The following is a 26445-nucleotide window of genomic DNA, read 5'->3' as shown; positions in this document are numbered from 1 at the left end:
GCACCAACACCAGCTCCTTCCTCTGCCACATCCCACCCAAAGAAAGCAATGCTGGAGGGGGCAAATGAAGGCAGTGAGTTGAGATGGTGTTTATTTGAGGGAAAGAGAAGAGGGCTCCAAAGGGAAACACGAAAGCAGCCTTTGTTTCTGTCTCTTACAGGCTCAGACTTCCTGCCTGTCCTCTAGCCTCCCACTATCCTCCCCAAATACCTGGGGTCTGAGGTCCTGGCCAGATTTAGCCTGGTCTGGGATTGCCATGGTACCTATATATTGTTTGTTGTGTTGGTCTAATAATGATCGATTTAGGAGCTAGGTCTCAGCTGTCACCTGGCCCAAGCTTGCTTCCCTGGGTTCTTGTAAAACCCTGGCAATGCATCTGAACTCCGAGACGTCAGGGTAATGCTAGGCTGGAGTCTCCGCTGTGGGGCCGCGGGTTATCCTTATCCGCCCTCCAAGCTTTTATGACCTGGCATACATCTATAGACCATTTGCTAGCTACCTCCCTGACCTAATCTTGCTGCCCTGCCCATGTCCTGTGTAGGAAGGAGAGTCCTTCCCAGAAGAGAGAGGAATCTGCCCACGAGGTTGGTTGTGCCACACACAGGGAGGAGGAAGCAGAGGAGCTGGTGAGTCAGAGCGGCAGGAGCCGGCGGGCAGCGCCCCTGAAAGTGGCAGCAGCTCCAGCCCCCAGGTAAGGAGGTGACTTCTCGGTGTCACTCTAAAGCAGGGTGGCTGGAGCAGAGGACCAGAGAGAGGCTGGGGTGGGGGGAGGCAGCAATGCTAGGGGTTAAGGGTCACCCCTGACAGCCAGAATCACCTGGAGTATTTTCCCAGTAAAGACCCAGCCAGAGACTCACCCATCATTCCCACCCAGCCCTGCTCCCATAAGGACGCCCAATGGGTCAGCGGATCTGAGTCTGTCCCTCATGGTCCGACTCGTGGGAACTCTGGTTTCCGGCTCAAGTCTCTGCTTCCCGCAGCTTCTCGGCCCGGGGTTCCAGGGGAGGCTGGGCACCAGAAGCTTCCTGTAGCCCAGGGGGAGGTTGAAATCATTGAAAACTCTTCATCCTGGGGCCAGAAGCCCAGGTTCTGAGCCCGCAGGCCAGTTCCACTGCTGGGCCCACGGATGAAGTTTCTGTTCACTTATGGGGCACTGGGGACTGCTAACAATGACTGTCACCATTGTGGCATGCCAGTCACATGCACAGTAAGGTGAACTTACCAGGGATGCCATTTCTCCAAGTGTCCCTTCCCGATGGTTAATGACATGCATCTAATTAATGAGACCTTAGCATATTAACTAGGCTGGAAGCACTCTGGGGCTAATTTGCATGTCTATAGGCAAGTCTGGAACTACCCAGGGGAACTGAAATTCTTTTATGTGTGTTTCATCTAAATGGTATCTTTTTCTTTCTTTCTTCTTTCTTTTTCTTTCTTTCTTCTTTCTTTTTCTTTCTTTTTTTTTGGGGGGGGGGCTTTTTGGCTTCTTGGGTCTCACCTGGTGATGCTCAGGGGTTACTCCTGGCTCTGCAGTCAGGAATTACTCCTGGCGGTGCTTAGGAGACCCATATGGGATGCAGGGTCAAACCCTGGTCAGCCACATGCAATGCAAGCACCCTAACTGCTATACTATTGCTCCAGCCCCCATATTAATGGTATCTTGCCCCACCTCCCTCCCCCCCACACCCAGGAGGTCACCTCAGACAGCAGAAACCGAAAGCATTCTACCAGTGTCTCCTCGCCTAGCGTCCCTCCACAACTGTTTCTGGTCAGCCGCGTTCCCTGCAGCTATGGGCGGACCTGGTGTGGAGACTGTGCTTTCCCTGGGGGCACCCTCTGCCCTGGAGCTCCTGTCCACCCTCCGCTCCTGGAGCTCCCATCCCTGGAGTTCCTGTCCTCTCCCCAGCCCTGGTCTGTCCTCCCCCTCTGCTGAGAATTCCAGGCTGTCTTTCTATAACACCCCCAAATTGGGAGGAGGGCAGTGAGGTCATGCAGCATGTCAAAGCAAACCTCACCCTCTCCTTTTGGCTGTGAGTGTTGGTTCTGCATTCAGTTCGGCGGGGTGCCTACATTTTAGTAGCCCAGGCTGAAGAATCTCACGTGTGTTTAAGGAAAGGATCTTCAGGGTTGGAGAGAAGGCTGATAAGCCGAGGGCCTGCTCTGTAAGCAGGAGGTGCGGGTTCAATCCCAGGCACCTCTAGATTGACCCCAAGCCCTGAGCCAGTCAGTAGAGCCCTCTGAGCATTGCTGGATGTGGCCCCCAACTGACCACAAAGAACATGCACCACATTTCTCAGTAGGCATCACTGTTCTGTTTTGTTTGGGGAATGTGATTAGGCCACTGTGCTGAGGAGGTCATCTACAGTGCCAGGCAGACTGGGATTGGCTGCCTTAACACCGGTTCTGTCCCTCTGGCCCAGGGTCTCGTTATTAACTACTCTCTAGGGACAACTGCACCTCATCTCAGGCTCAATTGTCTGCCCAATCATCCAAAAAATGTTTGATGATTCATCTGTTTTGGGTACCTACAAGCAAAATAAGCCAAAAATGTTGCCCTTAAGAGCTGAGGCCTGACAGGTCAGAGATAACAGAAGTTAGCCTGCTTGCAACTCCCTTACTGGGTTTGAATCTCTGGTACACCACACGGTCCCCAGAGCACTGTCATGGGTAACTCCTGAGCACAGCTGGGTATAACCAGACTTTCCCTTCTGAAAGAAGGTGCAGCAGCCCAGTGGGAGAGATCTCTACAGCCCGGGGAGAGGTGAGTATGAATGGAAAGTCTGGGGGAAACCAAATCCTAGGAGGGTGATTCAGGAGAAAATCAGGACATCCGAAGGGGAGAGAAATATGCCGAGTGTGCCTTGGGGCTTATAAGAACAAGACGAGCTGGCCTGAGCTGAATGTAAAGCCTGAGACTGATCGTGTGGGAAGGTGACCTCAGGAGACCTGGGGACAGGCGTGAGGGTTTCTGTTTGCCCCCGAGTGTTGAAAAGTTCATGCCAGATCAGATCATAAGCAGGGGAATGGTGGGTGTGTATGATGCTCAGGACGATGGGAAAGCTGAGACAGAGGCTCAAATGCCAGGCAGGAACTGGCACCCAGGAAGCCAGGATTTGAGCACCAATTGAATAGCCAGAAAAGAACATTCAGGAAAGTTCGCTAAGTTCTAAAACAGTTAAGTCTTAGGCTTTTCAGTACTCAGGGGATCATGAGATGTCATCCATAATGCAAAGCATGTGCCCCAGCCTGCTGAACCATCGCCCTGGCCCAATATCTCCCTTCTCTTTCTCCCTTCTCTTCTCTCACTGCCAGGCTTCTCCCAGGACTCAGGAGCACCCACCTCATCACCGGGTACGGTTTGCAGAGATAATCTTTGCTAACACACACCTTTAGCCTGTCCCTTACTTGGTGTCTAGATCCAGGTGACAGGATATGGTCCGTTTGACCAAGGCACTCTTTTCTCCTGGCCATTGAGAGTCCTACCAGAAAGAAAGCTGAAAAAGGAGGTCTGGGGGTGAGGCTAGAAATATAATACAGCAGGGAGGGCACTTGCCTTACATACGGTCAACTTTTGTTCAACCCCCAGCATCCCATATGGCCCCCTGAGGACTGCCAAGAATAATTCCTGAGTGCAGAGCCAGGAGTAATTCCTGAGCATCATTGGGTGTGACCGAAAAACAAAAACAGGAAACCAACAATGGAACAGAGATGCCGGCAGTAGAAGCTCTTTGGGGAAGGGTTGGCGTGGAGTGGCCTTGGATCAACGCCTCCGCGGTCAGCTTGTGTTCGGCAGCCCTAGCCTGGCTCTGGCTGCTGGTGGCCATTGCCCCTGTCACTCATGTGAAGACTTGCATGTCATCTGGGGGCCCAGCAGAGCCCTGCCCAGGAACTGACATACGGGGTTGCTCCAGGGGCCAGGAGGAAAGAGGTCACGCATCTTGAAGAAATCCAAGGCATCACCACACTGAGTGCGGGCAGGGGACAGGGGCGGACTCAGGGCTGGGCCTTCTCTGGGGGCTGTTTGGGAACATTTTCTTTGGGAGAAGGCCAACAGGCAGGTCATGGGAGAGCCACCTAATGCCGCTGTCGTTGCTCCCATCAGGTGCTGGAGCTCTGGCAGGATGGCGGTCCCCAGAAGGGTGAAGCTCCTGCTCTTCCTGCTCGGCCCGCTGGCCCTGGGCATCCGCCTGCTGGTCCGCTACACCCACGGCTCCCACTCGCAGCCGGCGGGCACCAGGCCGCAGCCCACGCACGTGCTGGTGCTGTCGTCGTGGCGCTCGGGCTCCACGCTGGTGGGCCAGCTCTTTGGGCAGCACCCCGACGTCTTCTACCTGATGGAGCCCGTGTGGCACGTGTGGATGACCTTCCCCGGGAGCAGCGCCCACCGCCTGCAGATGGCCACGCGGGACCTGGTGCGGGCCGTCTTCCTCTGCGACATGAGCGTCTTCGAGGCCTACGTGGAGGCCGGGCTGGCCAACGGCTCGGGGCTCTTCCTGTGGGAGAAGAGCCCGGCGCTGTGCTCCCCGCCCGCCTGCAGCCTCTTCTCCCGGGACCAGATCATCCTCCCGAGCCTCTGCAAGCGCGTGTGCCAGCCGCGGCCCCCGCGCGTCGTGGCCGAGGCCTGCAGCGCCTACAGCCACGTGGTGGTCAAGGAGGTGCGCGTGCTCGGCCTGCGGGCGCTCGCCCCGCTGCTGCGGGACCCGGCGCTCAACCTGCACATCCTGCACCTGGTGCGCGACCCCCGCGCCGTCTTCCACTCCCGGGCCCTCCTGAGCGGGGAGCTGGAGAACGACGACCGCTTGGTCCTGGGGGCGCGGTGGCAGGCGGCGGCCCCGGGGGAGCGGCCCTACTCGGTGCTGCGCGCTGTCTGCCAGGGCCACCTGGATGTGTTCCGCGCCGCGCAGGCCTGGCCGCCCACCCTAAGGCGCCGCTACCTGCTGGCGCGCTATGAGGACCTGGTGAGGGAACCGCTGGCCCAGACGGCCCGCATGTACGCGTTTGCCGGGCTGGAGTTCTTGCCACGACTGCAGAGCTGGGTGTATAACATCACACGAGGCCGGGGCTTGGGGAGCGACCCCTTCAATGTGGATGCCAGGAACGCCCTGAGGGTCTCCCAGGCCTGGCGCGGGGCCTTGCCCTACGAAAAAGTGGCTCGGATTCAGAACGTCTGCCTGCAGGCCATGGACACGCTGGGCTACCGGCTGGTCGCCTCGGAGCAGGAGCAGAGGAACCTGTCTCTGGACCTCCTGGCCCCAGGCCCCCCTCCCAGCCAGACCACCAGAGGCTGAGGCATCCGCCCTCTCGGGGGGCCCCAGCCTCAGTCCTGCTCACTGAAGGTTCCAGAAGCTTCTCGCATCTTGACAGGTGTTCAATGAGCGGGAATTGTGCAGACGGCTGTCCAAACCAAGAAGCCTTCAGGTCTCTGCTCCTCTCCAGACCCGAGGTCCGTGAGCGTGGCACGGCCCAGCTGAGAAGCCAGAGCAGTGTCCTGGGCTCCGATAGGCACGTCCCTCGAAGAGGACGGGCTCCTGTTTGCCCCTCAGAATCTAGGAGCAGCTGGAAATGTGCCTGGCCGCATGTCCCTGTCAGGAAGCAGGACAACGGGAAACGTGGGGAAATGGCTCTTGTGCTGAAGGGCCGGCCTACAGGGCACTGGGTGGGGGCCAGAGGAGGAGGGGGGGGAGGGCCGGCCGCTTAGAGGGGATGGAGCTTGCCCACCGCAGCTGTGCCCTATCTCCACCTCACGGTGCAAGCTTTCTGCTGGGTCCGGTTAGCTTCTTTGTCATGTTTTCCTCTTTACCGCAGAGAATTTGACCTAGCAAGCTACGGTCTATTTACACGAACATTCTGGAAGGGTTCCTTTCATTGGACTGCCACTTCTCTGATTCTAACTTAAGAACATGATCGTTTTTCTCAGTCGGCTTTGGATATTCTGCTGTTCTCCGTCACTGGGGGGTGGGGGGGTGGGGGATGCTGTGACAATGAGTGGTGTCCAGGGCTCATCCAAGTCTAATTGGTCAGTACTGAGTCGTAGATTGCCCTGTTTGAAATGAAAAGAGCATGGAGAGGTGGTGCAGGTGTCAGGGAGCTTGCCTGGCCCCCAGCCAGCCCCGGTTTCATCCCCAGCACTACAAAAGGTCCTGGAGCACTGCCAGGAGGGATTCTTGAGTGGAGAGCTCTGAGAACTGCCAGGTACCGCTTACTACAAACAAAAAAATAAGGAGAATAGAGGGAGGGTCTGGGGAGGTAGCAAAGAAGGCAAAGCACTTGCTTCGCATGCAGCTGAACCTGGTTTAAGAGCCTGGCACTGCATATTGTTCTCTGGACACCTCCAGGGGTCACTCCTGAGCACAGAATCAGGAATAGCCCTTGATCACTGCCACGGGTGGTCCACACCCCACCACCACTCCCACCACCAATGGGGGTAGAAAAGAGCTGACCTGCAGCTGAAGGTATGAGCTACCCCCAGGAATCGATTCTGGGCACCCCACACACAAAGAGCGTCTCACACGCTCAGGCGCAGGGAGGGAGGGCACAGAAAATGGCCTGGGGGCCCCTGTGGCAGGGTTGAGCTCACAGGGCCAGCCAGAGCCCCTGCCACTTGGTCTTGATGTCCGTGGGCCCCTCTAGGTGACCTGTGTAAAGCAGGGAGGAGAAAGACGGTCACTTTTTCCCCATCTGCCCCCAGCACCCGGGACCCACTGGGAAGACTAGGACCAGTAAAGTCTGCGATGAGCCCCTGCTTGGCATGGGCCTGAGCCCCGCCAGTCCCACTAGGTGGCCGTCAGGCCACACCTGAAGTCTGCTTGGTCTGCCAGGCACAGGAGTTGATCCCACCACCTGATTTTTCGGGGAGCCACAGACTCAGGCTGGAGCAAGGATTTGCTCTTTGCAGGAAAGGAGAAACCAGTCCCAAGCCTTACCCAGCGTTTTTGGAGTTCTTATCTCGCCTCACAGAAAAGAATTTCAGGAGTAGACAAGCAGTGAAGTAAAACACATTTTATTTGGAGGTTTGGAAAGGGAGGAGAAAGGGACAGTGCGGGCTTCCCCAAAGGTGAAGAAGCCTTGAAATGGCCTTTAAGGCAGGTTTTTATGTGCATATTCTTAAGGACGCCTAGTCTGCAGTTTTTCTGGGGAGGTGGGGGTTGGTCCGGTGTCAAAGGAACAGCTTTGCAGTTCCTGGTGAATCTCTTAATTGGTCTCTGTTTCTTCTGCTGTCATCCCTGTAGGGGTTCAGCCTCCGTAGGGTCTGTCACAGACTGGTGGACTGGCGCCGATTAGTTCTCCATGAGGTCAGGGCTGTTGCTTCCCAGGAGATTTACTGCCATCGCCTTGGGAAGGGCCCTTCCCAATCTGCCTGCCTGCCTACATCAGACTGATTTCTTGGCCCACAGCTGAACCTTTGGATGCTTTCTTTGGTTTTTGCTGGAATGTTCACATGCTGCCATCTTTCCTGCTAACCTCCCCCCAGAGCAAAGAATTTTAAACTCCTTTGGGTATGGGTCACAGCGATAGTACAGTGGTTGGGGTGCTTGCCTTGCATGCAGCCAACCTGAGTTTAATCCCTGAAACCCCATATAGTCTCCGGAGCTGCGTCAGGAGTGATTTCTGAGTACAGCACCAGGAGTAAGCTCTGAGCACTGCTGGGTGTGGTCCACCACCACAGGGGGGGAAAAAATCCTCTGGATGCAAACATCTCCCACTGCTCCAAACACAGGATAAAACAGATAAAAACAATCTGAAAGCATCCAGGATCTGACAAATACCTCAGAAATGTTTTTCAGGCAGGGGAGAGAGATAGCTCAAAGGGCTGGGCAAGGCCCTGAGTTTGATCCCTGGCACCCCATGACCGCATGACATCCCTACACTGCAGCGTGCTGGGAGTGGCCCCGTGATTCTAAGCAGCTGCTGGGTGTGACTCTCTCAGGTGGCTCAGCACAGCTGCCTAAGGCAGTATCACACCCTGCTGAGCGCTAAACTGTCAGAGCCACATGGCAGAGCTGGGAATTATGGGAACGAGTCCCATAACACTGCCAGGGCACTCCCCCCACCCCACACCCCCGAAAAACCCAGAAATGGTGTCTCTCCAATGCCAGAGAAAGCTAAAATTGTGAAGCCAAGTAATGGTTCATTCAGAAAAAAAGAAAAGATACAGGGGAAATTCCTAGCATGTTTAGATGCACGTGGAATAATCTGAATTCTAGGAACCCCCTCTAAGGTTAGGTTCTTAGGGAGAAGAAAAGGTGCACCAGAAGGAGGGGCATGAGGAGCAAAGATGGCAATGCCCGCGAGCACACGTTGCTTCCATCCCAGAAAAATCACAAGAACGAGAGCTTTATCGGCGAAGAATCCCTGTCAGCTGGGATGATTGTCCATCAGCTGGCGATGGGGGCAGCTTCAAAGAGAGAGTGGAGCGGGGGGGGGGGGGGTCAAAGGGGTAGAACGGTGTTGCACACAGCTAGTCTCCACTCATTCCAAATGGTCCCCAAGCACAACAGGAATGACCCCTGAGCACCGCTGGGTACAGCCCAAAAACCAAGATAAAAAGAAAAGGCACAGGGGTCTGGTTTTAGGCCCTGCCAAGACTGAGCAGTGGAACGGTTTATGCATATTATAGTTTCCTGGGAAACTCATGTGAGCCTGAGCGATCGAGGAACAGATGAAGGACGTACCTCACATGTGCAAAAATAAATGGCAGAGAAATAGAGGAACGATGGGGGCTTGTGTGTATTTGAGGTGGTCATGAAGAGACCGTAACTACTTAGGGATAACTGCTGAGGGTCGCGGGCAGAAGGGCGTATGGCAGAGTTTCTCAGCAAAGACCATATGCCTCAAGGGATAGCATAGGTGAAAATCAAGTACATGGGGAAACCACAGCTCCAAAGTAGGGGGCAAACTAATAGAATGGGGGGGCAGAAGGAAAGGGAAGGGAAGAGACAGGACTAGACAGGAAGGGAAGGGAAGGGAAGGGAAGGGAAGGGAAGGGAAGGGAAAAGGAAAGGAAAGTCAGAAGGGAGGCACAGCCAGAAACACTGGCATATGGAAACACATATAAATATTTTTTATTTGTTTTTGTGGTTTGGGGCCACACCTGGAGGTGCTCAGGTCTTATCCCTGACTGCACTCAGGGATCACTCCTGACAGGCTTGGTGAACCCTCTGGGGTGCTGGGGATGGAGCCCAGGTCCAAGGCAAGTGCCCTTCCCTCTGTACTATTGCTCCAGAACCAGAAACCCGTTTTTCCATCTCCATCATTATATATTCCTTTTGAGTGCTGGAAGAAAATGAAAGCGCAGGTTTTAGTGTGAGCTCAGGGAAACCAAGAGTAAACTGGAAGGAGGCATTTTGACATTTACGTTCCATACAGGAATCAGATGGGCTGAGTCTGGCTGGGTGGAGACCCAAATTTCCCATGGAGATAAGGGAACCTCCCTTGGTGAGGCATCTCCCGTCTCTGAAGGGCTTATTTACTCCTCCCCTCACAACCTTGCAAGGGAACTGCCCGGCCCCTCCTCTGGGTTACAGGGAGGGAGGTGTGGGCACTATGCCAAGGGGATCCACTGGGACAACGCCCCAAGGAGAAGCCCTAGATTCCGATCATTCTCTGAGTCCACTGCCCGCTCAGGCTCACTCCACCCCCCAACCCCTGCGCGCGCGCGCACACACACACACACACACACACACACACACACACACACACACACACACAGAGTGAATGGTGGAGCTAGACAAGTTCAAGGACTTAGGACGGCCAAAAAGTTCATGGCCAGGGATTTCAGCCAGTGCCCTGGAGAGTGCTTCTTGGTAGGAAAGCAGGCATCGGACCCCCAATGCTTCCTTTTTGTGTTTTTTGTTTGTTTTGTTTTGTTTGGGGCACACACCTGGTGGCGTTGAGGTCTTACCCCTCCCTTTGCTCAGGGATCTCTCCTGGCACGGCTTAGGGGACCATCTGTGGTGCTGGGGTCAGCTGTGTGCAAAACCATGAGATAGAGAAATTCCCCTCGAGGGGAAAAAAATAAACACAACGGAGGCACAAACTTAGTATACTTTATTTTTTAAAAAAGAAAAAACAATAATTTATGCCTTTGGCAAAATAAAGGATCTTCTCAATATAAATGTTTCTTAGAAAACATATGAAAAGCTAATATAATATATATCAATAAATCAACATCAACATCACAGCCAAAGCAACAATGATTCTTAGAACAATGACAAGGGAAGACACGTTTGGTCCTCACAGCGGTTTAGCTCGGAGGGGAGTCTGCTGACACCCCCTAATATTAAGAAAACCTAATACACGCATATCTAAATGTAGAAAGTTGGTCAATTCAAGCATATTTATTTGCATCACCAAGTAATTGTGTACAAGGACAATCCATAAAAATATTCTTCTAAGGGACCTCTCAAACTTCCTGAAGAGTTTGGTAAGCATATACGCGGGCCAATCTATGTGTCCCTAACTTCTTTTATGTCACTGTTGCTTAAAGCGGGGGGAAGCTGAAAGGGGGCTTTGTGGAACGAGGGGAGCTCGCTGTGGAGAGGCCAGACCTCAGCTGGGACTCTGGAGTTGGCCACAGACGCGTGTTCTTGGCTGAGCAGATGTTGATGACCAGTGACTGTTTAGGCAGACCCAACTTCTGTCAATCTTTTGTGTCTGTTGTCCTGAAGGGTTTCCTGTCCTTTTCTCGTCTTAGGGGGAAGGGATTGGTTTGGGGGACACACCCAGTGGTTCTCATCACAGGCTACTCCCAGCTCTGTGCTCAGGAGTCAGTCCCAGCCTTGCCCAGAGGACCACGAAGCGCTGGAGATCGCACCCAGACTTCCAGCTGCACTCAGCCCTTTGGGCGTTGCTGAGGCCTTGGGCTATGAACGCTCTGGTAAACTTCACTCCTTTCCAGTAAACTCTGACCTCGAGGTGGGTGGGGGGAGGGGGGTCACCGAGGACGGGTGCCAGGCCTTCCAGCAGTGGGCGGAGGAGAAGCGGGTTCAGAGCGTGGCTGTGAGTGTGGCTGGGGGTGAGGGGGATGCAGGAGTAATTCCGAGCCTTTGGCACAGTGTTTGAGGGGACCCTGTCCTATCTGGGTGCCTGGTTCCCTGAGAAGCGGCCCCTTCCCCGCCCCGCCTGCAGGGGACACATCCGGGGGACAAGGTGCTACTTGTCGCAGTCCTCATGACCACCCTCTGCACCCTGGTAGTGCTGCTCGCAGAACTGCCGGATGCGGTCACAGGCCTCCAGCATCATCACTTCAGGGACTGTGATGACCACCCGAAAGAAGTTGGGGTACTCGAAGCACTGCAGAAAGAAGAGCTTGTCATTCCCAGAATGGAGGCCCAGGGCCAGGTCATGGGCGAGGGGCAGGAAGCTGTCCGAAAGTGGTGGAGGGCTCAGCCTGGGGCTGAATTCATGCCTCATGGTGGGAATTAAGGGAGGACAGCCTGCCCCACCCCCTGGAGTCTGGCCACCCAGGCCTGTCTTCCGGTGAGGCTACGTGAATGCTGATGGGCGGGGCGTTTTGGGGTTGTTTTGGGGTCACGGTCCTGACCACTGTGAGGCTCAGGGGACTGTGCCCAGGGACCCAGCAGAAGTCGGCCACATGCAAGGCGAATGCCTTACCCCCTGGGCTGTGTCTCCCGTGGCAGGAGGGAACAGCTTGTGCCCGGGGGGGGGGGGGGGGGGGTGCAGGAAGCTCCCCTGGGTCTTACTGAATGCGAATATGCTCTATTAGGGGGCAGAAAAGCCGAAAAAAGGCCAGCACCGGGCAGGGGTGCAGGAAAGGGCTGCAAGAGCTCACACGCACCGTGGCTGGGAGGCAATGGACAGATTGCTCGGCCAGTAATCGCTCGGTGAACTGCACATCGTTGGCGAATTCAGGGAAATTTTCCATCTCAATTCCGACCTATGGGGCAGCAGGCAGGAGGGGACTGATGAGAAGGACAGCGAACAGGAGACAGTCTGCACCAGGGGTGACGGCGCAGGCAGCATCGGAGGATCCCCGGGACTTTGCAGCTGGAAACTAAGGGAAGTGGCTCTTAGGCGCCCGGGGATGTATCCCGGGGCATGGCGGGCCGAGCTCCGCCGCTATTTCAGTTTATCAGAGGGTTTCATGCTGGAAGCCGACAAATGAAATGTCAGAGACCTGGGGATATGTGTGGGATTATGTGTGAGTGTGTGTTGATTGGGAGAGGGGGGTTCAGATGTTACTCCCAGCTCAGTATTCAGGGGTTGCTCCCAAGAGTGCTTGGGGCTCTTGGGGCTCCAACTGGGACCCCTGCATACAAAGCATGCCCCTGACCCCTTGGAGCGATCTCTCTGGCCCCTGGGCTTGATTTTTGTTTGGTTGGTTGGTTTGGGGAGCACATTGAGCAGCAGATTACTCCTGGTTCTGCATCCTGGATCACTCCTGATAGTGCTTCAGGACTATATGGGGTGCCAGGAATCAAACCCAGGTCAGTTATATGTAAGGAAAATGCCCCGCCTGCTGTACTATCACTTCAACCCCTAAGGTTTGGTTTTGTTTTGTTTTAAAGGTGTTATCAGCTGGGGAATTCTTCATTGCATAGAAACATACAATCCTTGCAAGAAATTTGCTATGCTTTACCTACAAAATGCCAGTGGGAACCTGCCATCATTCTGAAAACAAGCAGTATCCCCAAACACTCCCCTCAAAAGCCCAAGGAAGCCAGGCTCCATCGCCGGTGGCCCCTGTACTAGGGAGCTGAGCACACACAGTTCTTTGAACACTGAGGTGAAATCCCACCCACAGGTCTATTCAGAACAGAGAAATTCCTAAACTGGCTCAGAAATCTCGCAGGCTGCCACAGTGCCAAGGGACTCCCTCTAGCCCCCAACCACGGGCCGACTCCTACTTACCATCAGGTACATGGCCCCAGAGGGGCGCACGGGTTGGAGGCCTGGGATGGCAGCCAATGCCCCGTAGCAGAGGTCAGCGTTGGACTGCGGAGAAAGATGGGGTGGGAGTGAAAGGGGCGCCGGTCGGGAAGGTGGGGGACTGGGCCACGTCTCGAGGGCTCCCCTGGCATGAGCAGCAACACAGAAAATTGTGCTGGCACCCCGAGCTTTCTCCCTGAGTGACAGAAGGGTCCTCAAAACTGAGAGGGACTGAGTTTGGATGCGGGCTCAGAGGCCACCTCTGGATTTGGGAGCCTCCTCTCGAACCCTTGTCCAGCAAGAAGAGTAAACAAAACCAAAGCATGTGTGTGTTGGGGGGGGAGAGTGTTTGTGGGGGGGAGAAGGGAAGGTAGGTGTGTATGTGTGTGTGTGTGTTGGAGGAGGGAGGGTATGTATGTGTGTGTATATGTATGTGTTGGGGGAGGGAAGGTGTGTGTGTTCGGGAAGGAAGATGTATATGTGTGTGTATATGTGTGTGTTGGGGAAGGGAGGGAGGGTGTATATGTGTGTGTGTTGGGGAGGAAGGGTGGTGTGTGTTGGGGCGAGGGAAGATGAGTATGTGTGTTGGGGGAGCAAAGTTGTGTGTGTGTGTGTGTGTGTGTGTTGAGGGAAGGAAGGTGTGTGTATATTGGGGAGGGAGGGTGTGTGTGTGTGTGTGTGTTGGGGGAGAGAAGGGGTGTGTGTGTGTGTGTGTGTGTGTGTGTGTGTGTGTGTGTGTGTGTTGAGTGGGGAGAGAGAAGCCAGAGGTAAAGTGCTTGCCTTGCACACACCCGACTGTATTTGATCCCCGCACCCCATATGATCCCCCAAACCTGCCAGGAGTAACCCTGGTGTGGCCCCCAAACCCAGACGGCAAAAAGCCCCTGGCCCCCCTCTTGGCACTCTGGCCCTCTCTGACACTTGGGGACCCGGCAGCCCCGACCCACCTTGAGGAAGCCAAGGATGTCCTTGTAGAAGTCAGCAGGTGTGCGGCGAAGGATGCTCTTGAGGGCACCCTGGACGATGGTGCAGGGCCCCAGGATGCGCTGGCTCAGCTTGACCAGCCCGTCCCGGATCTGCAAGCCACCAACGGACTCGTGAGGGGCCTCTCACTCCTCTCTGAGCACTTTTTTCTATATATAGCTTTTATTTTCATTTATTGGAGGGGGGTGGGGGGTAGCAGTGCTCAGGAGGCCTGGGGGCCCAACCAGTGAATCTTGTCCAACCTGGTGAAAGTGCCATGTGAGGGCCTAAGGGTGCGATGCTGTGCCCCGCCCCCCCCCCCCCCCCCCCCACACACACAGTGCTGGAGCCTCCCGGGACAGACGCCGGGTGAGCTGCACCCTAAGGCTCCTGAACTGCTGTGCTCCCTGATGGCCCTCTCAGCTTGTTCATCCCTGGGGATGGGATGATGCCACATGACTCGCTCAGATCACACACCTGCGTGTCCCCTCGCGTGACGGCGCATGCCCGCTGTGTGGCTCTGGGCAAACCCACCCACTTTCCTGGGCCTCATTTGCCTCAGCTGCAGAACGAAGTTGCTCTGAACGCTGGGCTCAGATAGGCATTGCAAGACATCGATGGATGTTGTGACTATCAAGGGCTGGGGGGCCGCTGCTCCGAGGATCCTCCTCCCGCAGCCCACATGGGCCTACTCAAGGGGCAGCAGTTTCTTCACGAGCCAGATTCCAGGAAACGGACTCTGAGGGGGATGGACTCGGGGGACCCTCCTTACTCTATAGGCCGAGGACCCTGCAGGGAGAGGAAGTGCCCAGCTGTGGGCATGGGACGGCTCTCACCTCGTTGCCAAAGATGCCTCTTCGGTCGTGGATGAGGATCCAGCCGAGCCTCCAGCCGGGGACCAGCCAGCGCTTGGCCAGCCCCCCGCACGACAGGATGGGCACGTTGCTGCTAAGACGGGCCAGCGGCTCGAACTTGGGGCCCGAAAACACCTGAGAAGAAATGTTTGCTGCAAGGGTCTCCTGCATCCTCCAACCTGACAGGACCCCAAAGCTGGAGGGAGACCCCAAGAGGTTCTGAGTGGAGCAGACAGAGCTATGGCATCTGCTTCGGGTCTGGGCCAAAGAAAACCTCAAGTGAGGACACGAAGCCCCATCCTGGTGTAGGATCAACCCCGGGAGGGGGGGGGGAGCGGTGGGCACCGCTAGAGAGTGAATCGCTGGCCTAAACGTGAAATTGGGCCTTAGGGGCCAGAGTGATAATACGGTGGGGAGGGCATTTGCCTTGTTGGTGGCCAACCTGGGTTCGGTCCCTAGCACCCCATAGGGTCTCCTGGGCATTACCACCAGGAGTAATTCCTGAGTGCAGAGCCAGGAGTAAGCCCTGGCCCCCAGTGGCCCCCAAACAAACAAATGAACAAAAAAGAAGAAGAGGAAGAAGGAGGGGGAGGAGGAGGAGGAGGAGGAGGAGGAGGAGGAGGAACAAGAAAAACAAGAACAGGAAGAAAAATTTCAAGGGCCCAAACTCTCCCTTATCGTGTGACACCCCCAAGGGAATCTGGCATGGCACTGCTTATGGGGCACTGCTTATGTTAGCGGGTCAATGCCCCCAACACAGACACACAGACACACACACACACACACACACACACACACACACACACACCAATCTAATACCTAAGTGAGAGCAGATTCCCCCAAAATACCTTTCCGTCAGGTCAAGTCAGGATTTTCCACCGAGTGGACCCCAATAATGTTTAACCCTTATAGCCCTGGGAGTCTGGGGAAACAGGAACCCTGCCCCTGTGGGACATGCAGGGAGACTGATCTGCTGGACTCAAGGGCTCCGGCGCCGCAGCCGGCCATGCACAGTGGGTCCATGGGGAAGTTCCCATGAGATGTGTGGGAACCAAGAGAACGCGACTGATTCCGTGCGCTGCTTACCATGTCTCCGTAGATCTCATCAGCTAAGATGGGGACACACTGCCTGGCAGCCACTGTGGAAAGAATAAAGCCCCGAGTCATTTCTAACCGGCACTTCCACATTTGCATAACTTGTCTTCCTCCTCAACCAAGACCAGCTCTGCCCCTCTTCCTGGGGAAGGCACTGATCTGTCCAGTGTCTCAGCTGTGTTAGATCTCGGCGTCCCTGTCACAGATGAGGCTGAAGGTCAGGAACTGCCTTTTTCTCTGCCTCTCAGGCCAGTCCTTACACTCTGGGGCTCAAAACTCACTAGGTCTCCAACCTGAACCCCCCCAACGCTTTCCTAGGCTTGGGATTTAGCAAAGGGCCCTTCGCTCCTTCCAGGAAATCGCGAGAGGATTCTATTCCCGTCTCCTCGCTTGTTTCCATCTCTTGCTGGACTTACCCTCCAGAATGTCCTGGAGATGGTTTTTACTGAACACTGAGCCACAAGGGTTTGATGGGTTATTGATCACAAGACACGCTGTGTCGTCATCAATCAGAGACTCCAGTTCTTTCAGGTCAATCTCCCAAGACTTGTTGGGCTGGGGAGGAAGAAAGGAGGGACACTAAGGTAATTCTGAAAAATTTAGGTGTGATCAATAAAAATCAGTGTGCCTGTGGCCTAAACTTTCCCTCTCCACTTTCAGATCTTTCTCTGCTAGGATGGTGGAAGATGTATATTTTCACAGGGCCGGAGAGATAGTACATCAGGTAAGGCACTTTCTTTGCGTGCGGCTGACCCGGGTTGGATCCCCAGCATCCCAAAGGGTCCCCTGAGTTCCATCAGGAGTAATTTCTAAGCACAGAGCCAGGAGTATCACCTGAGCACAGAACCAGGAGCCACCCCTAGCATCACTGGGAAATGCAGGGAGTATTAACAAATACATCCTGGTTGTATTTGTTAGCTCCAAATACAATCAAAAACAAAGATGTGGGGCTGGAGCAGTAGCACAGCGGGTAGGGTGTTTGCCTTGCACGCAGCTGACCTAGGTTCGATTCCCAGCATCCCATATGGTCCCCCGAAGCACCGCCAGGAGTAATTCCTGAGTGCATGAACCAGGAGTAACTCCTGTGCATCACATGACCCAAAAAGAAAAAAAAAAGACGTATGTTTTTATACAATCTGCTAAGATGTATAGTTTTACACCATCCTACTCAAGCACCTGGATTCAAAATTAAAGTCACTTACCAATAAGTTATAGAGCTTGATCTCAATTCCCATAGATTCAGCCAAGGTCCTGTAGAGCGAGAAGCCGGGTTTCGGAACAAGGATGTTTTGGCCTGGGTTGGCCAGCACAGTCAAACAAAGTTCAATGGCCTGGCTGCAGCCGCTCGTTAGAATGACATCCTGTGAAGGGAAGCCAAAGTCCTGGGTCACGGGCACCAAGGCAACTACAGAACGTGCTGGAGTGATGGTGAGTCAGGAGCAGGGTGAACGCTGATGGGTTGTGAGCGAGAGGTGAGAGGACAGGTCGAAGCCCAGATGGAAAGAAATAAATAGGCCCAACACAACACAAAAACGTGGTCCACTTACAAGAAACAAATTACTGTTATAAGGACCAGTTGTCTTTTGATTCTGCAGATGTGCGTGAGAAACAATTACAACCTTGCATTTTTGGTGGGGAGGGGAGGGCGGTGTTGATTATTGACTTCTGACTAGGATCAAAAGGCCTGACTCGTCTCTGAAATCCAGGCACAGCACCCCAGGGTGCTGAGAAGCGTCCTCCTGCCCAGCAGCCAATGGAGGGGAGGCTCTGCTGTCCTGTGGCAACCACTGCTCGTGTCCCAGCACCCCTGTCTTCCCATTGGATGATCTTACAGCGACACAAAAAAGCTACTTTTCTTTCTTTTTAATCCAATGCTAAAGAATCTTAAGTATTTGTTGCTTGTGCATGACTGTTTTTGAATGATCATTCACAGAGAACCAGACTTCTGGGTGACTTCTGGGTCCCTTGTGATAGGTAAGGTAGACACAACGGGTGGTAATGACACTGAACGTCATCGCTAATGGCAGCCTATGTACAGAAGGTCCTCAGAGGTTACAGAGATGTGACTGTCGCTTCTATCACCCACCCCCCATCCTCCCCACAGACACACCCCAACCCTCATTAAAACTCTTTCCTCAGTGTGAAGGAAATAAGGGAAAGATAGAGGTGAGCCCCTGTACTGCTCAGCACTGGCCCTGGGGCTCACCTTGGCTTCCAGGGGCGCCTCAGGACAGTGGTAATACGACGCGACCTCCTCCCGGCTGGACAGGTACCCTGAAGGAAAGAAGCACAGGAAAAGCTGGAAGCTTCATCAACAGTCAGACTCTGGGCTCCCCAGGACTTTAGGGCCCCCTTGTCCCCACCCAGAGCACAAATGCTCAGTCGAATTTGCAGCCACTGTTGGAAAAGATCAGTTCACTCTTTCACAATTTTATAGCAGGCTCAAGAAGGACTCTCCAAACTACAAACTACTCGGCGCCATCCTGTCGGTTTCTGTGACTACAGAAGGTTTCATTCTCCTTTCAGCGCAGGACTTAGTTCCTAAACTTCTCCCAGAAGTTGTATTGGGTGGGCAGGATGGGGGCTTGGGCTTCCTCCTGGCTTCGGACTCAGGGATCACAGCTGGTGGTGCTCAGGGGACTGTATGCGGTGCTGAGAATTGAAGCAGGGTCCCGCCCCCAGCAAGTCAAAAGCTTAGCCCTTGTACAACCTCTCTGGCCACTTTGTAGCTATCTGGTAACGACGGGGACTGCAGGAAATGCAGGACTGTTCCTCAGGTCAGGGACAACAGTGCTCAAGACTCAGGTGCACAGCAGGGTGGAGACTTAGCCACCCACAGGGGCCGTAGACTTGGAGTCATGTGACAAAGTTTATTAGGAAAGGCAAGGGTTAAATAGAAGCTGAGGGAATGCGCCTTGGTGCCCTGAAAAGCAGGTGGCTGAGGGAGGCAGATGTTGTTCTGAGGAGGACAGAGCTGCCAGAGTGCTGTCCTTAAACTCTAGGGCAGAGGCAAGGTTGGAGTAATGCTCTAGACCAAGCCATCTCAGCCTCTGGCAATCAAGGCCAATTAAGTTGCTTAATCTGTTGCCCCAGGCAAAAGCCCAGCCAGAGAAGTCACTCCCTGCCATGCCTGATGGAATAGTAAATACTCCCTGATGCATGTACTTTATTTATTTATTTATGCTTTTTGGGTCACCCCCTGCGGTGCACAGGCGTTACTCCTGACTGCACTCAGAAATTGCTCCTGGTGGTGCTCAGGGGACTATATAGGATGCTGGGAGTTGAACCCAGGTCTGCAGCGTGCAAGGCAAATTCCTACCCTCTGTATCACCACTCCACCCCCGGTGCAATTAGTGCAAAAAGCTGTAATTAGTGGATTTAATACACTGGGTCCACTTAAGCTTTCTTGGTATTCCAAATCTAAACCAAATAGCACAGCGGGTAGGGCGTTCGCCTTACAAGCGGCCAACATGGCCGACCCGAGTTCGATTCCTCCGCCCCTCTCGGAGAGCCCGGCAAGCTACCGAGAGTATTCGATATGCCAGACACAGTAACAACAAAGTCTCTAATGGAGACGTTACTGGGCCCGCTCGAGCAAATCGACAATCAACGGGAGGGCCTTTACCTTTTACCTTTTAATCTAAACCAAATTGCTAACCAAATCTAAACCAAATCTAAACCATGATTTTACCAAATTGCCCTCCAAGTAGATTGTTTTCAGTTAGCAAGGCCAGAGGCAAACTTCATCATGTTGAATTTAATAAAGGTAGAGATGAGTCTTAAATATACAATGACACTTCCTTGTAATAAGAAGGGAGAACATTTTACTAAGCCATGATTGTGTTTGCTCTGGCATCGAGTGTTCATCTCCTCCATAGCATTGTTGAATGAAACTGCATTTTGGTTTTTCAGGTTGAATTGGTTTCCTAGTGCTCTGCATATAGGTCAGTGTTTGATAGCTAAAATAGTCTCATTCGGTTTTGAATTTTTGTCGCATGAAATAGAAATAATCAACCTTTAAATCATGCCCCTGAGATCTCTTGGATATGTTTTTTGAAATTCCATTTTAAGATCTGGGGAGACAGCGCAAGGGCGGAAGTGTAGAAGTCTGGGTTCGATCCCCAGTGCCCCATGGATCCCTGAGTTCTACTTGCAGCGACCCCCAAATGCCTCACCAAGAACAGCCCCAAGCAAGCAGAGGAACAAAATCTGTCTTATCCCAACAGTGGAGATCCTGTAGTTCTTTGTTAAGCACACGCGCCCAGGAATGTTTGGAGAGAACCGCCCTGCTGAGAGAAGGGCGAAGACGCACTTCCCTGACCGAAATGTTGAAAAAGTTGAATAGAGGGACTGGAGACATAGTACAGCAGGTAAGGCCTTGCACTTGGCTGACCTGGGTTTGGGTCCTGGCACCCTATATAGTTCCCCAAGTCCCACCAAGAGAGGCCCCAAAACAAACAATAAAACCAAAACCAACAATTTCTTCCAACAGAAACCACTCCTTTCAGGATATTCGCCCCAAACCCATCTGACAAGGGGTTGATATCAAGGATATACAAAGTACTGGTTGAACTCCACAAGAAGAAAACATCCAACCCCATCAAAAAATGGGGCGATGAAATGAACAGAAACTTTCTCAAAGAAGAAATCGAATGGCAAAAAGGTACATGAGAAAATGCTCTACATCATTGATCATCAGGGAGATGCATATTAAAACAACAATGAGCTATCATCTCACACCACAGAGATTGTTCCACATCCAAAAGAACAAAAGCAACCAGTGTTGGTGCATATGTGGTGAGAAAGGGACCCTCCTTCACTGCTGGTGGGAATGCCGACTGGTTCAGCCCTTTTGGAAAATAGTATGGATGATTCTCAAAAAATTAGAAATTGAGCTTCCATTTGACCCAGCAACACCACTCCTGGGAATATATCCCAGAGAGGCAAAAAAGTATAGTTGAAGTGACGTCTGCACTTGTTTGTTCATTGCAGCACTGTTTACAATAGCCAGAATCTGGAAAAAACCTGAGTGCCCAAGAACAGATGACTGGTTAAAGAAACTTTGGTACATCTACACAATGGAGTACTATGTAGCTATTAGAAAAGATGTCACTGTCACTGTCCTCCCGTTGTTCATCGATTTGCTCGAGCGGGCCCAGTAACATTGTGAGACTTGTTTCTGTGTTTGGCATATCGAATACATCACAAGAAAAGATGAAATCATGAAATTTACATACAAGTGTTACTACCTGGAAAGTATCATGCTAAGTGAAATGAGTCAGAAAGAGAGCGACAGACATAGGGAAATTGCATTCACCTAGGGAGCATAAAGTAACAAAATAGAAGACTAACACCCAAGAATAGCCAAGATAAGTACCAGGAGGTTTACTCCATGACTTGGAGGCCAGATGCAAATGCTAGGGGAAATGGCAGCTCAGACAGAGAAGGGAGCACCAAATAAAGGGTATTGGGAGGATCCTCCCAGAATGGGAGATGCATACTGAAAGTAGACTATAGACCGAACATAATTGCCACTCAATGCCTCTTTTGCAAACCACAACACCCAAAAGGAGAGAGAGAACAAAAGGGAATGCCCTGCCACAGAGGCGGGGTGGGATGGGGGGATGGGGGGTGGGAGGGATACTGGGATCATTGGTGGTGGAGAATGAGCACTGGTGGAGGGATGGGTACTCAATCATTGTATAACTGAAACCCAAGCACAAAAATTTGTAAGTCCACAACTGTACCTCATGGTGTTTCACTAAAAAAAAAAAAGAAAGAAAGAAAGAAAGAAAGAAAGAAAGAAAAGAAAACACTCCTTTCAGAGACGCGTTCTTATTGTTCCGGGTCACCTTTTTGATCTTTCTAATCTGAAACAATTACACTCACTGGGAATGTGATCAGAATTATAATAAAAATCAATCTTTAACATGTAGAAGGGGTGGGAAAAAACCCAAAATGAGGGGCTATTTCCATTTATACAGGTGATAATTCAATGCATCCAACACCCCACCCAGTGGACTATCTTTCTGGCCCCTAGATTTTGGTTTGGTCTTGGATTTGTTTTTTGTTTGTTTGTTTGTTTGTTTGGGGACCATACCTAGTAGTGCTCAGGGCTTGTTTCTAGATCTGTGGGAAGAACCACATAGGATGCTGCGTGCAAAGCAAACATCCTACCCACTGGACTATGGCTCCAGCCAGCCCCTAGATTTTGAAGTCTTAAGTGCCCTGAGACAGATCTCCTAAAACCCAAATGATCATCCTAGCTTAGCCTCTCCCTAGGACTGGTGTGTCTGCAAACCAGCAGAATTGCTAGAAATTTCTTCCTTTTGGAAGAGCGCTCCCACTTACCGATGGAGGGGGCATAGCCGTTGTATTTGCCCGAGTCCAGGGCATCCTTCATGGCTTGAATGACTTCAGGGTCTGTGGGCAGGTTTCCAAACACAGTGGGGTCCCCTTTACATGGGAAAAAAAAGGCGAATCACCAAGGGATGACGCTGAGGAACCCAACACTCAGACTCGCCTTCCATGCTTACCTTCTTGAGGCCGTGCCAAAAGATTTTGGGGGGGGGGGGGAGAGAGGAAGGACCATCCCATGGAGCCCCCAACTCACCGATGGACAGAGAGATTGTGGTTTTGTTTGGGTTTGGCTTGACCTTCATGGTATCCACGATGGCCCGGATGGGGTTGAAAGTCTTGTTGGCCATCTCTGAGGGTTTCACGGCCCACCTGGCCTTCCTGCCCTTGGCTTTCCCCAGCATGGAGCTTCTCCCACCCGTGTTGCCGTCCAGGACAGAGGGGACATTGTTCTTGCTATTCATCTGGATCATGTAAGGGTCCATCCTGAGCCTGTGGAAACAAGCAGAAGTTCCCCTAAGAACAGAGCAACACCCTCCAGAACTAAGGAGGGACCCGGGGAGTTGGCTCATTTCCTGGAAATCTCTTCCCAAACTCCTTCATTCCCTGCTTGAAGAAGGTGAGTGTGGGCCTGATGGGAGGCAGAGCCGAGCTCGTTCTCCCACAGCTCGTTCTCCCTCAACAAACATTCATCCATGTATGTTGAGGCCCCATGGATTTTGCTACCTCTGGACCTTGGTGTTCCTGGTCACAGTTCAAGCTCACTCATGGGCACAGTAACACCCAGAGGAGAAGACAAAAGGCTTCAGAACATCAGAGCTTTTGTGTTTCTGCCATGCTGAGAGCCCCCGCCATGTCCTGCTCCCAGCAGAGACGTAGGCCCACGTGGCTGGGTGCAGACCGCCAGGAGCACGTTAGTAGGTTAGTAACAGTACTAGTTAGTGTCACTGACTATAACCAAGGATCTAATTAGTACTAAGTGTAAGGGATGCTGTTGGGAAGAGTAAACATCAACAAGCTCCTAGAAGCTTGTTGGTGCCCGGTGGGGAAAAAGTAAATTCACTGGAAATGTCAGGTCAGTGGAAAAGCAAACAGCCCGGGGCTCGGGATTTTACCTTTGAGCAAAGGAGAAGAGGCTGCGCTGGGTGCCGCTCGGCTGGGACAGTGACAGTAGCCCAGGCCCCTGCAGCTCCTGAAATAGCCTCTGCTGATGGGCGTTGGGCCTGAGCTGTCCATGCCATTGGCCCAGGGCGCGACCAGGTCCTCCTCCCCGCCTCCACTCACACCCTCCCGCCTCCCCCACGTCAGAAATTTGTCCACACTTCAAACATCTGGAGTTCTCTGTTAACTCTTTGAGAGGCTTTTCTGAGGGGCCAGGGTAGGGGTGGGGGTAGGGAGGTCACAGTGGATAACTTTCACTGTGTTCTTTTTTTTTTTTTAGTTCAAAATAAGTCTATTCAAATTTTTAACAGACAGAGGGAGTCAGTGTGAAGAAGAGGGGTCCTCTTGCCTCCTTGCTCGCTACAGGCCCCAGGTCGCCAATTCTACACAGTCCCCAGATAGGCAGGGACATAGTGGATAGGTAAATACACAAACACACACACGCATTCATACATACAAGATACATACAAAGAACAAGCCTACATTAGACATAGAAGATAGGTATCTTCTATGCAGACATACACACATACATAGGCAAATTAGTATACCGAAGTTACACAAATGTACATACATGTATTTATATGTAGTAGCTATATACCTATACATCCATTCACAGATATATGCATGCACACATATAATGCAGTCATACATAGAACATAGGTATAACAATGTACACATATATGCAACATGGACATATATGCAACATGGACATATATGTGTAATACATTCATACATAGAAAATAGGCATGGACATACACAATATATTAATACACAGATGATAAACACAGGAATACAAGTATAGATATATATATAAAATAAATACAAGCATACACATACAAACACACATATACATATCATTATACATAAGAGATACATGCATACACACACACACGAACACACATTCCTGCATAGGTAATAGAGAGATGCACAAACTTACAGTTTCTTTTTCATATTTTTAAAAATCTTATTAAAACACCATGACTTACAAAATTACTCACAGTTGAGTTTTAGATATGGAATGTTCCAGCACCGATCCCCCCACCAGAGATAATTTCCCTCCACAGTGTCCTCGGGGTGCCTCCCCCAATACGCCCCAGCCTGCCACCTTGACAGGCCAATTTTTAAGTTTGGTTGTTGAAGTTTGAACTTCATGTGTGGAGTGTGTGGGCTGTGTGGTTTGGATATTTAGCTGTACTCCTTGACACCACCCATATCTCTGAGTCCTTGATTTCCTGCCCATCCCTTCATCTCCCTCAACTTCTTTCCTTCTCTGTCCTTCTCTCTGTACTCTGGGGACAAGAGTGATCATGGCTTTCCCCTTTCACTGCATTCCTTGTCAGATCATCCTGTTTGTCTTTCTCCTGGCAAACGCGTGGGTTCCTGCCCTATAACTTCTTTGAAACACCTTTATTTCCTTCCTATATCCTGGGACTTTTTCTCCATCAGTCCACCAAGTCCTACTTCCTTGGGAACAAACTGGACAGCTGAAGAATATTCAGGACCACCCAACAAATATCTTCCAAACTCAGGGGGCTCATCAAGGCAACCAAAAACAACCTCGTGGGGTTCTTTATATTGGCCGGCCTTGGAACAATGGGGAGAAAAGGAGTTGAGGTGAGATCGAAACCATTTTGTGAAGCAGGCATGCCGAGATCTTAATGTTCCTGGGCACCTCTGCAGACACCCCACTCTGGGCTGAGGGGTGGCTCACCGGGTCAAGTGTCGTATTTGCAAGTTGAAGGTTCAGGCTCAAGCATTGACATCCCCTTGAGCGACTCTGAAGCACTGAGCCCTAATAGCCCCTGAACTCTGCCTGGTGTGGTCTCCAAAACAAAAAAGAAACAAAATAAAACAAAACAAATAAGATTTCATCACTCAAGAGCTAAGAGAAGCTGGCAAGGGTTAAGGGCTCAGGTCTTCTGAGCATTGATCAGTAGAGAGTTATTGCACAAGTTCTTTCTTCCATCTGCTTTTCAGTGATTCCGTAATTGTAGTTGCCAGTGGGCTAACCCTTTCCTCCTTCTGCAGCCACATCTCGGAGCTTGAGAGGGCCTGGCTGGGGCTTCTCTCTCCCACTCCTGGGATGCTGTGTGTTGCCAGCTCGTCTCACCAGTGGAGCTGGCAGAGCATTGTGCCGGGGCAGGGAGAATTGAAATTCTGATGCTGGAACTCTCTCTCTTTTTTTTTTCTTTAGTGGAACACCATGAGGTACAGTTGTAGACTTACAAACTTTCGTGCTTGGGTTTCAGTTATACAATGATCGAGTACCCATCCCTCCACCTGTGCCCATTCTCCACTACCAATGATCCTAGTAGCCCTCCCCCCCCACACACACACACCCCATCCTCCCCTCCCCAATCCGCCTCTGTGGCAGAGAATTCCCTTTTGCTCACTCTTTCCTTCAGGGTCTTGTAGTTTGCAAGAGAGGTATTGAGTGGCCATCGTGTTCAGTCTATAGTCTACTTTCAGCATGCATCTCGTGATGCTGGAACTCTTGATTTGAATTCTTGAGCTCAGGACCGCTCAGTTTCAAAAGGTGGGGACACACAGAGCCACGGCACCTGCAAGGAAATGCTTTGAGTCACTCTTCCTTTCGGAAGCCAGCAGATGACCACTAGGGCCTGTGCGTTTCACAGGCAAGACTCTGTCATGGACTGCTGAGCGTGCTAGATGCAGCACCCTGGAGCAGCAGCCTGTGGAGTGAGAGCCGGTTATTATTCTAAAGAACAGATTTTTGCCAGTGCCCAAGAGCATTCTCTTCTAAAAGCTTTCCTGTTACCAGGCTGTGTTTAAAACAAAATCCCTGCATGCAAGAGAAACCTCACCAATGAAGCATCTTCCTACCTCTCCTAAGGGCCTTCTTTTTCTCCCACACATTGGACCTTGGTCTAGATACTTTTGGGGGGGGGGGTTAAGATAAAATTCACATAAAAACACATAAACACATCCATGTTCTCACCATTTGAAGGAAGAAACTTCTATGAGCTTAATATATTCTTTTGTTTTGCTTTGCTTTTTGGGTCACACACAGTGATGCATGGGGGTTACTCCTGGTTCATGCACTCAGGAATTACTCCTGGCAGTGCTCAGGGGACCATATGGGATGCTGGGAATTAAACTTGGGTCG

At 52.1% G+C, this 26445-nt stretch overlaps 2 protein-coding genes across 3 annotated transcripts; one reads left to right on the top strand and one right to left on the bottom strand.

The window, feature by feature from the left end:
- The first annotated feature begins 4121 nt into the window (after positions 1-4121).
- Positions 4122-5288, top strand: CHST4 (carbohydrate sulfotransferase 4). The gene has a single exon (XM_056136137.1). It carries the CDS (start codon positions 4122-4124, stop codon positions 5286-5288), a length of 1167 nt encoding a protein of 388 aa, XP_055992112.1.
- Positions 5289-10026: 4738 nt separating this feature from the next.
- TAT (tyrosine aminotransferase) lies at positions 10027-25049 on the bottom strand. Of its 2 annotated transcripts, none has more exons than XM_056136310.1 (12): positions 25030-25049; positions 22414-22649; positions 22152-22256; positions 18007-18074; positions 17003-17161; positions 16217-16355; positions 15792-15844; positions 14688-14840; positions 13836-13964; positions 12871-12954; positions 11798-11896; positions 10027-11292 (listed from the first exon to the last, which is right to left on the bottom strand). In XM_056136310.1, the coding sequence occupies exons 2-12, from the start codon at positions 22640-22642 to the stop codon at positions 11152-11154; spliced, it is 1359 nt and encodes a 452-aa protein (XP_055992285.1). In that variant the 5' UTR covers positions 22643-22649; positions 25030-25049; the 3' UTR covers positions 10027-11151. The 2 variants fall into 2 exon arrangements, with proteins under 2 accessions (XP_055992285.1, XP_055992284.1); XM_056136309.1 differs by lacking the exon at positions 25030-25049 and adding an exon at positions 23273-23371.
- Between the last annotated feature and the right edge of the window lie 1396 nt (positions 25050-26445).

This window comes from Sorex fumeus, unplaced genomic scaffold (genome assembly GCF_029834395.1).
Source record: "Sorex fumeus unplaced genomic scaffold, SorFum_2.1 ptg000122l, whole genome shotgun sequence".
In the NCBI taxonomy this organism is placed as follows: Eukaryota; Metazoa; Chordata; class Mammalia; order Eulipotyphla; family Soricidae; genus Sorex; species Sorex fumeus.
Note: the sequence above shows the minus strand (reverse complement) of the source record. Positions and strands in the feature narration are given on the sequence as shown.

Coding starts and splice junctions, on each gene's coding strand:
- CHST4 (XM_056136137.1), top strand. CDS start 4,122: ATGGCGGTCCCCAGAAGGGTGAAGCTCCTGCTCTTCCTGCTCGGCCCG.
- TAT (XM_056136310.1), bottom strand. CDS start 22,642: ATGGACCCTTACATGATCCAGATGAATAGCAAGAACAATGTCCCCTCT. Junction 18,075..22,151: donor CGGCTATGCCCCCTCCATCG/GTAAGTGGGAGC, acceptor TCTTTCCTTCAG/GGTACCTGTCCAGCCGGGAG. Junction 12,955..13,835: donor ACATCCTTGGCTTCCTCAAG/GTGGGTCGGGGC, acceptor CTTTCTCCGCAG/TCCAACGCTGACCTCTGCTA.